Here is a 14,877-nt window from a genome sequence, read left to right as displayed (position 1 = left end):
AATAGTCGAATCCTGACACTTATCATTTGTATTGAAGTATCTAATGAGCATGTGCAAAGGTCATTGTGAAGGGAGGGGAAGCAGGGTCAACAATGACAACACCTGTATCACCTGTCATTGTGATACTATGGAACCTTGCTGTAAACTCTTCCAGAAGGGACAGGAAGTACTAGTCTAAAAAAGCCCCAGTGATCAGTGTGCAAATTGCAAGACTACTCATTTTGTTTTGTTTTTTAATAAAGATCGCAATTTGAAAAAAAAAATACATGAAATGCAAAAACATGATTAAAGAAAAAGTCATTTTTTGATGATAGCTTCCCTTTAATCTAACCAGCACTTCATTTACATAGGTTTTTCTTCTTTTCTAAACTAGAAGAATCTCATACCTGAGCTCTTAGCCAGGATTTTGTTATGCAAAAATTAAGAAAAGATTTGTACCAATATCATAAATCTGCCATTTTTTCTATTCAGTTGCGAAATCTATGTTTGCAAATATGTCAATCTAAAGTTTACTTTTTGTTAGGATGCTTTTAAAATCTGATTGCAGTGTCTGTTGGAGGTATACATCAGGAGGATTTATATACATTTTTAACGTATTTTGTATAGAGTTATGTAGTTGACTACTAAGAAACAGGTTAACATTTACAGATCTGACAAAGGCCAAAGAACTCCCTTTTAGCCTTAATTGGGTGAATGTGGGCCTACTGATACATTTGGCCGAGGCGTCTGAATATTTCCTGGTGGATACAGCAAATAAGCACTGTTCGAGATCGGATTTCTTTTGCGCACCCATAGACTTTGGTCTCATGCGAAATACGGAAGAGAATAGAAACTCTGTGAAAAAAAAGTGTCATCTGCCTAATTGGTCACTGTGCTGTCCGTGTGCTACCGATTTCAACATGGACAGCACATGTACAAAAATATGCTCATCTTCCTTTTAACCCCTTTCCGACATGTGCCGTACATGTACGGCGCATGTCGGGTCTCTCTCTTTGGCGCGGGCTCATCGCTGGAGCCCACACCTTTCCGGGGACGTGACAGCTGATCTGATCAGCTGTCATGTACCCCTAACAGCCGCAGGTGGAATCGCGATCCACCCGCGGCTGTTGACATGTTAAATGCCGCTGTCAGTCTCTGACAGCAGCATTTAACATGGCCACAGCGGAAGGACGTCCTAAATCTCGCCCATCGGCGCCCCTGTCACATGACCACGGGTTGCCGATGGTTAGGCATGACAAACCGGGGTCTCCAGGAGACCTGCTTTTGTCATTGCCAGTGAGCATTTCTGCTACACACAGGCCATCTGATGATCGCAGCTTCTAGTCTCCCATGACTATTGAAGCTAGTGTAAAGTAAAAAAAATTGTTTTTAAAAATATTAAAAAAATATAAAAGTTTAAATCACCCCCTTCTCCCCGTTCAAAACACATATTTGTTATCGCCGGGTTCAGAATCACCCAATCTATCAATACATAAAAAGAATTAATCCGATCAGTAAACTTCATAATGAGAAAAAAAATCAAAACGCCAGAATTATGTTTTTTTGGTCGCGGCAACATTGCAATAAAATGCAATAACGGGCGATCAAGACATCATATCTACCCCAAAATGGTGTCAATAAAAATTTCAGCTCAGTGCGCAAAAAAATAAGCCCTCACCCAGCCCCAGATCCCGAAAAATGGAGACACTACGGGTCTCGTAAAATGGTGACTTTTTTTTTTTTTTTTTAACAAACTTTGGATTTTTTTTCACCACTTAAATAAAAATGAACCTATACATGTTTGGTATCTGCGAACTCGTAATGACCTGGAGAATCATAATGGCTGGTCAGTTTTAGCGTTTAGGGAACATTGTAAAAAAAAAAAACCACTATGGAATTGCACTTTTTTTGCAATTTCACAGCACTTGGATTTTTTTCCTGTTCTCCAGTACACTATATGGTAAAACCAATGGTGGCGTTCAAAAGTACGACTTGTCCTGCAAAAAATAAGCCCTCACATGGTCATATTGACCGAAAAATAAACAAGTTATGGCTCTGGGAAGAAGAGGAGCAAAAAACGAAAGCGCAAAAACGCAAAATGGCCCGGGGGTGAAGGGGTTAAAGAGCACTTGATGAGCTCTGGTTGGGATAGAAGAACACAATAGGGCAATACCGCAAGAGAAGTAACAGAGTGATGTTAGTGCTCACCCGGTATTTTGTGGAGCGACACAACGGCTTTAAGAGCCTAAGAATCTGCTACTGTGGCCCTGTGGTTGAAGAAGAAAATCTTCCAGATAGCAATTCACTTCATTGGAGATAACATGGTACCTGGGCTTTGCTTGAAGAATCCTTGATGGTATAAAATTATGGTTTTTATTCAACCAAGGCTGGACTGGCAACTTTTTCAAGGTAAAAAAATCATTTTTTTTCTTACCTTGAAAAAGGCGCCAGTCCGGCTCCAAAACGTGTTAGCTGAATTAAATCATCAATTTTATACCATTGAGGATTCTTCATTTCCACAAGCTCAGCCCAGGTAACGTGTTATCTCCACTGAACTTAAAAAAAACCTTTTAATATGTCTCCATTGTTGGATCGTTGGACAATACACATGTGGGAGAGACTAAGGTAACAACAGGCTTCTGTACAGTTATTACACGTAGAAATGATGGCTGCAATAACGTAGATTACATTCTTATTCATATAACTGTGATTGTGCTGTAACTTTTTAGATGCAGCATTTCCTGACTGCAGACGTGGTAACAATGCCTTGTATCTCATATATGGTTCAATGCATTGATGAATCAGTTGTGTGGCCTAAGGCCACGGCCCCACTATCAGTATTTGGTCAGTATTTGATCAATATTTTTTCTCAGGAGTGGGAGCCAAAACCAGGTGAGGAACAATCAGAGAAAAGGTATAATAGAAACAAGTCACCAATTCTGCATTTATCACCCACTCTTGGTTTTGGCTCCCACTCCTGAGAAAAAATACTGACCAAATACTGATAGTGGGGCCGTGGGCTAAGGGACTAGCCAGCTCTAACATATGTACACTCTTTTCTTAAACGCTCCTGTTCTTTGAATTTTTAGCTTGATGGTAAGAGGAACATATAAACAATCCAAAGGACTCCATGGGTTCATGGAGAACTGGGCCGACTTCGCGGTCGGCTACAGGCTCTACCGTAGGGACGGGCTGCACCTCAATGGGGAGGGTGCAGCGGTGCTGGGGAAGAAGATGGCTAATAGGTTGGAGGAGTTTTTAAACTAGAGACGGGGGGGGGGACCAAGGAAATAGGTGGGATGTGAGGCAAGCAAGGGGGAAGGGGAGAAGTGAATATAATGAGGGTGGAGAGGGGGGTGGGGATAGTACAGTTAGATCGTTAGAGAAGAATAGGATGCTAAATAACCCCAAAGTTTTATCTTGCATGCTGACCAACGCAAGAAGCCTGACCAATAAGGCGGATGAGCTGCAGGCGCTTATATCGGAGGAGAGGTATGACATCGTAGGTATAACAGAGATTTGGCTAGACGATAGCTACGACTGGGCGGTAAATTTATTAGATTATAGTTTATTTAGAAGGGACCGGAAACAGGGGAAAGGCGGAGGAGTCTGCTTATATGTAAAGTCATGTCTAAAACCCAGACTAAGGGAAGATATAGGAGAGGGAGAAGAGGGGGTCGAGTCCATGTGGGTAGAGATAGAGGGAACTAAAAATAATAATAAAATATTACTGGGGGTCTGCTATAAGCCACCAAATATAACAGAGGAGAATGAGAATCTGCTATTAGGACAAATAGACAAAGTAGCAAAACATAATGAAGTGATTGTAATGGGGGATTTCAACTACCCGGATATTGACTGGGAAACAGAAACCTGTAGATCTCAGAAAGGTAAAAGGTTCTTGACAAATATTAAGGATAATTATCTCTCCCAACTAGTGCAGGAACCAACGAGAGGGAAGGCCGTGTTGGACTTAATATTGACTAATAGGCCTGATAGAATAACTGAGGTACAGATAGGGGGGCACCTAGGTAATAGCGACCATAATATTATCGACTTCAAAATGCCCTTCAGTAGGGTTATCAATAAGGGAACAACAAAAACATTAAACTTTAGGAGGGCGAAGTTTGATCAGCTGAAAGAAAGCCTTCAACTTATTGACTGGGACAAAGTTCTTAATCAAAGGAATACGAATAGTAAATGGGAAACCTTCAAAAGAATTCTGAATACTCAGTGCGAGAGATATATACCGTATGGGAATAAAAGGGCCAGAAATAAGAGGAAACCAATATGGTTGAACAAGAACGTAAAAGGGGCGTTAAATAGCAAAAAAGAGGCATTCAAGAGATTAAAACAGGAAAACAGTAAGGAAGCACTAATGTGTTACAAGGAAAAAACGAGAACCTGCAAAAAACAAATAAAAATAGCGAAGGAGGAAACAGAGAGACGTATTGCTAGGGAAAGTAGATCAAATCCCAAACTGTTCTTTACGTATATAAATAGTAAAAGGATTAAATCGGATAATATTGGACCGATAAAAAGTGAGGAAGGCAAAATCATAGAGAAAGATGAGGATAAAGCTAATCTATTAAATTATTTTTTTTCGACAACTTTCACAAAGGAAATCGAACTAACAGGAGAAATGAGAAGTGACAAGCTTAATCCTCCACTAAGTATGACTAATCTAACCCAAGCTGGGGTACAGAAACGCCTCAGTAACATTAAAATAAACAAATCACCAGGACCTGATGGCATACACCCACGGGTACTAAGGGAACTAAGTAATGTGATAGACCGTTATATCTTATATTTAAGGACTCTGTTGAGACTGGGTCTGTACCACTTGATTGGCGACAGGCGAATGTAGTGCCAATATTCAAAAAGGGAGCGAAAAGTGACGCCGGAAACTATCGGCCGGTGAGTCTGACGTCCGTTGTGGGCAAAATTTTTGAAAGCTTCATTAAAGAGGCAATTACGGAGCATCTTGATGCTAATAATCTATTAACCCCGAACCAACATGGATTCATGAGGAATCGCTCCTGCCAAACAAACCTGATTGACTTCTACGAGGAGGTTAGCTCTCGAGTAGATCAGGGGGAACCAGTGGATGTCGTGTATCTCGACTTCTCAAAAGCGTTCGATAGCGTGCCACATAATAGGTTGGTATACAAAATGAGAATGATGGGGCTGGGGGAAAATGTCTGCAAGTGGGTAGCTAACTGGCTAAAGGATAGAAGGCAGAGGGTGGTTATAAATGGAATATACTCAGATTGGGTAAGCGTCACTAGTGGGGTACCACAGGGGTCTGTACTAGGCCCAATGTTATTTAATATCTTTATTAACGACATAGTCAACGGGATAAATAGTAAAATATCAATATTTGCAGATGACACAAAGTTATGTAAAACAATTAATACAAAAGAGGACAGTGCAGACCTACAGAGGGATTTGGATAAGCTGGGTAGGTGGAGCATTAAATGGCAAATGAGGTTTAACGAGGAGAAATGTAAGGTCATACATATGGGAAGGAAAAATGGAAGTCACCAGTACTCACTGAATGGGAAATCATTGGGGAATTCAGAGATGGAGAAGGACTTGGGCATCTTGATTGATAGCAAACTAAATTGGAGTGCCCAAAGTCAGGCCGCTGCTGTAAGGGCAAACAGGGTAATGGGATGTATCAGAAGAGGTATAGCTGCAAAGGATGAGAACATTGTTCTTCCACTGTACAAAGCACTGGTCAGACCACACTTGGAATACTGTGCTCAGTTATGGGCCCCAATATATAGAAAGGATATAAATGAGCTTGAAAAGGTACAAAGGAGGGCAACAAAATTAATAAAGGGAATGGAGGGACTGCAATACCCAGAGAGGTTGGCAAAACTAGGACTATTCAGCCTGGAAAAGAGAAGGTTGAGGGGGGACATAATAAATGTGTACAAATATGTTAGGGGACAGTATAGAGATCTTGCCCGGGATTTGTTCAAAAGGAGGGATATTACGGTAACAAGAGGGCACTCACTAAGGCTGGAAGAGAAAAGGTTTCAGCACCAGCATAGGAAGGGGTTCTTTACGGTAAGAGCAGTGAGAATATGGAATTCACTGAGTGAGGAGACGGTAATGTTGGATTCACTACACCAGTTCAAGCGGGGACTGGATGCATTTCTAGATACCAGGCAGATTTCAGCATATACTTAAAAATAGAATAAAATAGTAGGTTGATACAGGGATTTATTCTGACTGCTGGTTTCAGAGTCGGGAGGGAATTTTTCCTCAGGTGAAGATTGGCCAAATCATTTGGGGTTTTTGCCCTCCTCTGGATCAACTTTAGCAATTACAGAACTAACAGGTCGAACTTGATGGACGCAAGTCTTTATTCGGCTTTACAAACTATGTTACTATGACTTCAGGGATTTGGGAAGAAGAGGGAATTGAATAGGATTCAATGACCATCTTCCTCCACATCACCATGGCTTATGAGAAAGCCTTTAATAATAAGCCTTTTCAATAATTAATTAACAAAAAAGTCACCGAAAGTAGTGCAAAATACTTAAAACAAAAGCAGAAGCGAGAAGTATAAACACTGTACACAATAAATGATACCAAAAGAGATTTGAGTTCCCTTTTGATTGTTCTCAGTGACAATTACTTCAGTATCTGTCTGGCTTCACAGGCGCGGCACAGTTTTCAGACTATATTTAAATCAATTGCACATGGTTTATTAATGAATGAGTTTTATACAATGGATGATAAGAATTTTATATACAATAGGGGATCAATTCATTACTTTGTGCTATCGTCCATTGCAAGGAATTAGTTAGTTATTGATTTCTGGTGGAATGAATTATCCTAATGGTTAGAAGATCATTCTTATTAACAGAAATGACAGCACAGGCTTGGAGGGAAGATTGCTTACTGCGGCAATTAAACAATTTTAACTCAATATTTAAAACAGCCAGAGGTCAAGAATGGAGTGGATTGTACTGAGGACTGCCGAGGGACATGTAAAATAAATCACATGACCCTTATTTCAAACTATAAAGTAAATTTAGACATTTTTATATTGTGGATTGACTGTCCATGTAGTCCTCCACGAGCCTCCTGGCCGCTTACATGGGACAATAGTCGCAGCTAAGAAACATCTACAAGGAAAAAAGCCACTTTTAGAACAATATAATCTGCAACCATGAAAATCATGAAACTGATCATCCAGAATCAATCAGATATCCTGCTAGTATGGGTGATATGGTGTCTGAGGTGATCGGGGACTATAGTGCTGATCGTTATCTATTGTTATTCATGCGGCATTCAGTTCCAAGTCTGGATTGTAGACAGCACTAGCCAGTAATACCTAATAGAGGTGTAGCAAAAATGCACCAAAGCATGCACAGACACCAACAACTAAAGAGACACATCCAAAAACAGCTACATGTACAGCCATCTACATAAAGTAATAATTAATTTTTATTTAGAATAATTAAAATACAAGGATGAATACAAGGATAAAAAAAACCCCTCTTATTAGTGAAAATAAATAATGGCGTCCTGTATCTGCACTCTACAATAGGTAATGGATGAGAATCAAACAATATGGGTCCTCCCTTATGCAGGGCCCTGCAAACAAAAAGGTGAAACAACAGTTCCTGAAATATACAAAACTTCTGATCAAACACTACTACAAAGTGCTGGTGCTGACACAGTCACCACAAACATGCAAAACTATTGAAACTGCAACTGCAAATAAATATACATGTGAAATAAAAGCAACCCAGCTGATAAGGTGCAGTGTATCTCATTAAATCATTGGATATAAATAAGCATCAGGGCACAATGCAAAAAGGTAATATGAAAGAATACTTATGTAATTGTTGCGAGTACCAGAAGACCCAGGTGTAGCAAGTAAAGACTCACATGTTAGGCTGCTATAATGCAGTTTTCTCGGGGGTAAATCAAAGATTCCTGTACCTACTAAGTTGTGTTTTGGTTCACCTGGTGCGGTGGAGCCTCCAAGCCAAAGGTCCTGGTGGGCACACAGGCGATGGGCATCGGTGCAGCAGGCAGGTGAGGCATGCGGGTAATGGGTAGCATAAGCACTGGAAACCACAGACAGAGAGGAGACTGGGAAGCAGATAGCCGAGGTACTGGAGGCTGTGTGCATACAGGAGACTGGGAAGCAGGTTGCAGAGGTACTGGAGGCTGTGTGCAGACAGGAGACTGGGAAGCAGGTTGCAGAGGTACTGGAGGCTGTGTGCAGACAGGAGACCGGGAAGCAGGTTGCAGAGGTACTGGAGGCTGTGTGCAGACAGGAGACTGGGAAGCAGGTTGCAGAGGTACTGGAGGCTGTGTGCAGACAGGAGACTGGGAAGCAGATAGCAGAGGTACTGGAGGCTGTGTGCATACAGGAGACTGGGAAGCAGGTTGCAGAGGTACTGGAGGCTGTGTGCAGACAGGAGACTGGGAAGCAGGTTGCAGAGGTACTGGAGGCTGTGTGCAGACAGGAGACTGGGAAGCAGGTTGCAGAGGTACTGGATGCTGTGTGCAGACAGGAGACTGGGAAGCAGGTTGCAGAGGTACTGGATGCTGTGTGCAGACAGGAGACTGAGAAGCAGGTTGCAGAGGTACTGGAGGCTGTGTGCAGACAGGAGACTGGGAAGCGGATAGCAGAGGTACTGGAGACTGTGTGCAGACTGGAGACTGGGAAGCAGGTTGCAGAGGTACTGGAGGCTGTGTGCAGACAGGAGACTGGGAAGCAGGTTGCAGAGGTACTGGAGGCTGTGTGCAGACAGGAGACTGGGAAGCAGGTTGCAGAGGTACTGGAGGCTGCAGACAGACAGGAGACCGGGAAGAAGATAACAGAGATACTGGAGGCTGTGTGCAGACAGGACTCAGGAACAATAAAAGTCTTAATACGAACTCATAGGTGTGTGTCTTGGTGAGTCTTATAGAGGCCCAGGCAGATGATCACATGGAACCACGCCAGGCCACCTGCAAAGTCTGACGTGGAGCACAACAGAGTTCAGCGGACCAGGGTGAGGGGAGCAAAGCCCGGATTCGGGACAAGGGTGTAAACAAGTTGTTTTCAGCCCTTCTCTGGTTTGTTTTAGGCCACTTATTGAAACATAATCCAGTAATTTATCATCCATCACTTCTGATCAAGTCATAGCTAGTGATATAGCTGTTTAGGGGTGCACTTTGGCACCTGCCCTGACTTAATGTAAAATATAGCCTTATGCCCTCCAATTTTAGAAAATAGATGACCTACCCTACTCCCATCACCCACAGCCTTTGACTGGTTTGAAGTAATAATGAAGACTGCATGTTGGCAGCCACAAAAGCTTCCATAAACCTCTCTAAGCCCCTAAAAGCCTCAGACACAAATGCACCTCTTCTTTGCCTACTACTGATTTTGGAACAGTTGTTCTTTTTCTGCTGTGCCTCTCTGTTCCAAAGTTATGCCTTTAGTAATAAACATGCAAATTTTCCCTTCAACCAGCTTCTCTGTGGGTGTTTGCTTTTTGTCCTTCGATGCTGGACAATGAAAACATGGCTGTGCTAGAATCAGTGGAGCAGCGCCAATTGGAGGAGGCGCCAAATTCATTACGTGCCATGTGCCTTTTAATGAATTCAGCGCTGTGTACTCTGTCGATACTGGTGTATTTCTGCACAGTGTTTTTGAGATTTGTAGCAAAGTTCACATAACATAAAAGATGAAATCCCCAGAAATATATGATAAACTGTACATGTAAATCCCTGTCCAGTGCATATTTGCATATTTTGGCTGATAATCACCATTTCCACCCTTTCTGTACACACCCTACTATAATCATAACTTCTGCTCTGAAGTTAGAAATATAGATTTTTATTCAATTACTTTGTGTTTCATCTCAAAACAAGATGGTAAAATGCAATTAGCAATTGTCTTATACACTACAAAGCCCACAGGGCCCTTGCAATAAGCAGCGCTCATGATTACGCCGGTGGCAGTAGAGGATGGAAAGGTCAGGTTTAACATCCTACACATGTTAATCATATTTTGCAAACCAGGCTGAGACTGTGGTAAATGTTTATCTTGCAGTTTGGGTAGCGTACATAAGTAAAAACCATATGCGCAGCTTCATTATGGGATTTACATCTGGCATCCTCTGGTTATGCTTTCAACCTCCTCACTGCAGATGGTATAATTTAGGCAGTCCGATCTTGCAGGTGGCTGTGAGCTACTTTAATGCTGCCAGGTTGGCAGCCAGATAGAAGATGATTTGGGCATTGCTAAAAATTCTAAATATAAATTGCTGAGTCAGTCTCTGGAGATCATCCTCCGAGCACATACAAACGAATACAAATATCCATCTGCTTGTACTTAAATCAGAAAGGGCTATCATCATGTTTCAGGTTGACTTCTTTTTTCCCACTGAATTACTAAAAATTGCTTCTCATAAAGGGAAAGTGATTCTTTGATTCAGAGAATTTAACCCATTGCCCTTGTATGGTGGAGGAGGCCATTTCTTTAACGACGAGACAAACGTGGCCACAGTTACTTCGAATTTTTCCTGAGCCATGGTCCAAACAAGTAGATATAGGAGAATTTATATGTGTTAGCTTTCATCTATTCGAGCCATGCAATGGAAAGGTGAAATGAAAAGACCTACCTTCTTTGTTCTATACTTAAAGAGTAACTAAACTTTTCCTTTTTTTTTAAAGGGAACCTGTCATGTCAGGTGGAGCATGTAAACTGCCCCCATTGCGTTGTTAGTGATGCAGTGTGCATCACTAGCACGCTTTTTGCATTAAAATCGGAGCTATAATCATGTGTATAAAGCACTTTATGTACTTATATCATACCTGCTCGTTTAGTCATAGGTGTGTTCATTGCTGTATTCAGTCCGGCTTGTCCCCGCCCACTCAATTTGAATTTTCCCAGAGTTTGCGCTGACATCACAGGAACAGTCTTTTATTTAGATCCTGCGCTCGCGCACTGTATATGTTCACCCACGCTCGTGCACTGTATATGTTCACCCACGCTCGCGCACTGTATATGTTCACCCACGCTCGTGCACTGTATATGTTCACCCACGCTCGCGCACTGTATATGTTCACCCATGCTCGCGCACTGTATATGTTCACCCACGCTCGTGCACTGTATATGTTCACCCACGCTCGCGCACTGTATATGTTCACCCATGCTCGCGCACTGTATATGTTCACCCACGCTCGTGCACTGTATATGTTCACCCACGCTTGCGCACTGTATATGTTCACCCACGCTTGCTCAATGTGTAAAGCTGCACGTTGTAGCGCGTCCGCACCGTGCAGGAACCGCTCGTCACTGTGCAGGAGCCGCTCGTCACTGCGCATGTGCGGCTTTACACATTGAGCAAGCGTGGGTGAACATATACAGTGCACGAGCGTGGGTGAACATATACAGTGCGTGAGCGCGGAATTTAAAAAAGGACTGAAAAAAAGGACATCAGCACAAACCCGGGGAAAATTCAAATTGAGTGGGCGGGGACAAGCCGGACTGAATACAGCAATGAACACCCCTTTGACAAAACAAACAGGTATGATATAAGTACATAAAGTGCTTTATACACGTGATTATAGCTCCGATTTTAGTGCAAAAAGCGTGTTAGTGATGTACACTGCATCACTAACAACGCAATGGGGGCAGTTTACATGCTGCACCTGACATGACAGGTTCCCTTTAATTTTGAACTTTGAAAATCACATTATTAAAAGATTTGTCTGAATTCCTATAAAAAATTGCACATAAATGTCTTCCACACCCCTGCTTTTCCTCAGCATATTTGCTTTTAGCTGCATTGATATCAGAATATACTCATTTGGAGTACAGCTGATGGCAGTGAAAGCCCCTGTGGCTCATTCAGACTTCTATTTTTCTCACATACGAGAAAAACGGACTGATAATTTTTATCACAGTTTGATGAGAGTGTGGTCCAAGTGTCGTCCTTATAATACTTACATGGAGAAACAGAATAAAAAGTTTCTTTACCTTTTCCTTTCTGACAGTCCATGAAAATTGGACCGTACTTGGATGTCATCCTAGTGCAGTCTAATTTTTTTCACCGACCCATTGACTTGCATTGCCAACTCTCAGATCACAATCGCACATGTCTCCGTGGACCGAAATATCTCGAACATGTGAGTGGCCCCATAGACTATTACAGGTAAAGGTGTTATCCTTGAAAACCTCGGATAGCACTCATACATGAATCAGACATCGGAATGAGCCTTATCTCTGAGGATAATCTGCTGCCATAGATTGTTCTGATAAGCACAACATTCAGAGGAGGAGACAGGTGCTGACCCATCACTGCCATCATCTGTACTCCAAATGAGTGCATTCTGATATCAATATAGGTGAAGGCAGGCAAACAGACTGGGGACAAGCATGGGTTTGGAAGACATGTATGGGCTTTTCTTTTATAGGACTGAAGACAAATTCCTTAATAAAGTGATTTGTAAAGTTTCATAACTTTCCATGCTGGACAAAATTATAAAAAAATAAATTAAATAATAAAAGTGTAGTTACTCTTTAACGGGTCATGCAAATGAAGCAATATAGTTTGATACACCTATATATGTACACGTGGCTATTTTTTCTGAAATGTTTTGATTTGTTTTCATAGCAAGTTAGAAAATGTACCCAAATGAACAAAATGATGAAACTACATAAAGCAGAGCTTCACTATGATCTATGTTCATAAGTCACCATGATTGGTGCTAGGAGGATTTAGAATCGCAGATCTTTATACCTGTTTGTGACTTATACAATATCTTGTCCCTGTTCCCTTACAGAAGCAGCGTCATCTGCTGGGCCGCCAGTCCTGATCGGCACATGTCTGTCAATGGATGGAAGACGTCATGAGAATGAAGAGAGCTGGCATGATGGCTGCCGCGAGTGCTATTGCCACAATGGACGGGAAATGTGTGCGCTGATAACTTGTCCTGTTCCCAGCTGCGCCAATCCCACCATTCTTCCAGGGCAGTGTTGTCCCTCATGTCCAGGTAATTTTAGATAATAACATATGCACTGATAGCACAAGACTGTAGAGTCTCTAACATTGTCTGCTGACATTTTAGCAGTACTAATAATACCTGCTTTATTTCTCTGTAGAATTTCCTGTTAAAACCTTATAGGATTATTTTTTGTGCTCGTCTGAGACTCATTGTTCTTTTATTTTTCTTTTCAATCAAGATCTGTACCAGGTTAGGAGTGATTGAAACCCCTTTGGCTAATAAAGTGCGTCTGATGTTAAAAAATTGATAACAAACATCTAATCCTTTGATGAAACCGAGCATGGTGAAAAAGTGATTGACGTGCGGGAAAGCTTTTGATAAACAGTGCCTCTAGTGTTTGACCTCTTCTGTTCTTTATTGATCAGTCCACACGAGATGAAGTTATAATGATGAAGTTAGGATTTCAGATATAACTCTTACCTGCCCTCTTTGTTTTGGACACCAGCCATTCTCCCTTATAATAAATATGTGGTTTCTCAAATTTCAGAAGCTATGCAGGATACATACAGCGGCTCTAGTATGGGTAGTCCATAGCGATGTGAAGTGAATGATTTCTACAGCTAGATTTATATGCCTTTTAGACTTCTTTGAAGACCTTAGTATGGATTCATCTTTGCTAAGTGATATATCAGATTTCCATTGTTTGGAAATGATTGTCTTATTTCCAATAACTGCCCATTGTAGCATATAAATGGCAATTTGAGGACAAGTGCGTATGGGAACAATGTAAATGGCTTATAATTGATTTTACAATAGGAAACATTTTTCTAGTTATAGCAAAAAAAAATCTATAATATTTGTGCATAGATCACGATAATACATTAGGCTTGAGCAAGGATAATACAGAACGCCATCTTTTCCACTTACAGGCTTGAAGCTTTTTTTCATATCAACCTTAAAAGCATCAAGTCCACCGTAATTGTCCAACTCGCTTTCAACGCTTCTGGTTGTACCTTGATTAAAAACAAAGAATTCGAAACATGTTGGTCGATTACAGTGGTCTACGGCAGCATGTATCAGGTACTGACTGTGATTTCATCCATGTGTGTTTGACTCTGAAACGCTGCAGTATTTAGGAGTAAAACATTCTTTAAAAAACGTCCGTGACCCAGTCACATGGGAGACTAGTCAGAAAGGCAGGTCTACTGTGACTTCTCCCAGCCCACTGCCAATAATCCACCAGTCTCGTTCACTTCAGATCAATGGGCGGGAGAAGCATCGGGGACCCACCTACTAGTCTTCTGTGCGGCTCGGTTCCCAGAAGGTTTTTAAAGTATTTTTTTCGCTGAAACCTTCAGAGTCAAGCATACATGGCTAAAATGATGCAGCCAATGTCTGATACATGATGTTTGTGGATTGGGCAGCATCTATCAGGTTCCCTTTAAGTCTGATAGACCATGTGCTGGATTATCCTATTTCAAGCCTTTATTATTACTGGACATACCTATATGAAACTGCACACTAAGTGTCTCTCCAGGATTTACCTGCGAATGGGGCGAGCTATCATCATCTCTTAGGATAACACATACGGAATTATCAATCCAGTAGTGAAAAATTGGATTGTTACCTGGAATTTAAAGTGAACCTGTCATTAGATTCATGGTGCTCAAACAGCATGAATCAGAGTTTGTTTTACTCGGAAATACCACAGCATTTCAGAGAAAACATAGTTTAAGATGCTGGCTGGGACCATAGACAGAGATGTGACTAATCCGACGCCGCCCCAGGCCATCTTTTCCACGCTCTGTTCCTGGTGATTGACAGGTCTCTCCATATGCACATAATGGGAGAGACCTGTCAGTTATAGGGAGCAGGGTTAGCGCTGGACTAGTCCTCGGTCTGCTCTTCAAACTATGTTTTATC

At 41.7% G+C, this 14,877-nt stretch overlaps 1 protein-coding gene across 1 annotated transcript in view; it reads left to right on the top strand.

The window, feature by feature from the left end:
- The window catches only part of CRIM1 (cysteine rich transmembrane BMP regulator 1), an 869,940-nt gene that overhangs the window by 763,956 nt on the left and 91,107 nt on the right, over nucleotides 1-14,877 (top strand). The window contains exon 11 of the mRNA XM_073672628.1: nucleotides 12,793-13,002. Coding sequence (XP_073528729.1) covers nucleotides 12,793-13,002 — 210 coding nt within the window. The remainder of the gene's footprint in view (nucleotides 1-12,792; nucleotides 13,003-14,877) is intronic.

This window comes from Phyllobates terribilis, unplaced genomic scaffold, assembly GCF_046119375.1.
Source record: "Phyllobates terribilis strain yellow unplaced genomic scaffold, ASM4611937v1 Scaffold_3__8_contigs__length_932513732, whole genome shotgun sequence".
NCBI classification, from domain to species: domain Eukaryota; kingdom Metazoa; phylum Chordata; class Amphibia; order Anura; family Dendrobatidae; genus Phyllobates; species Phyllobates terribilis.
This window is presented reverse-complemented; position numbering and strand designations above follow the sequence as displayed.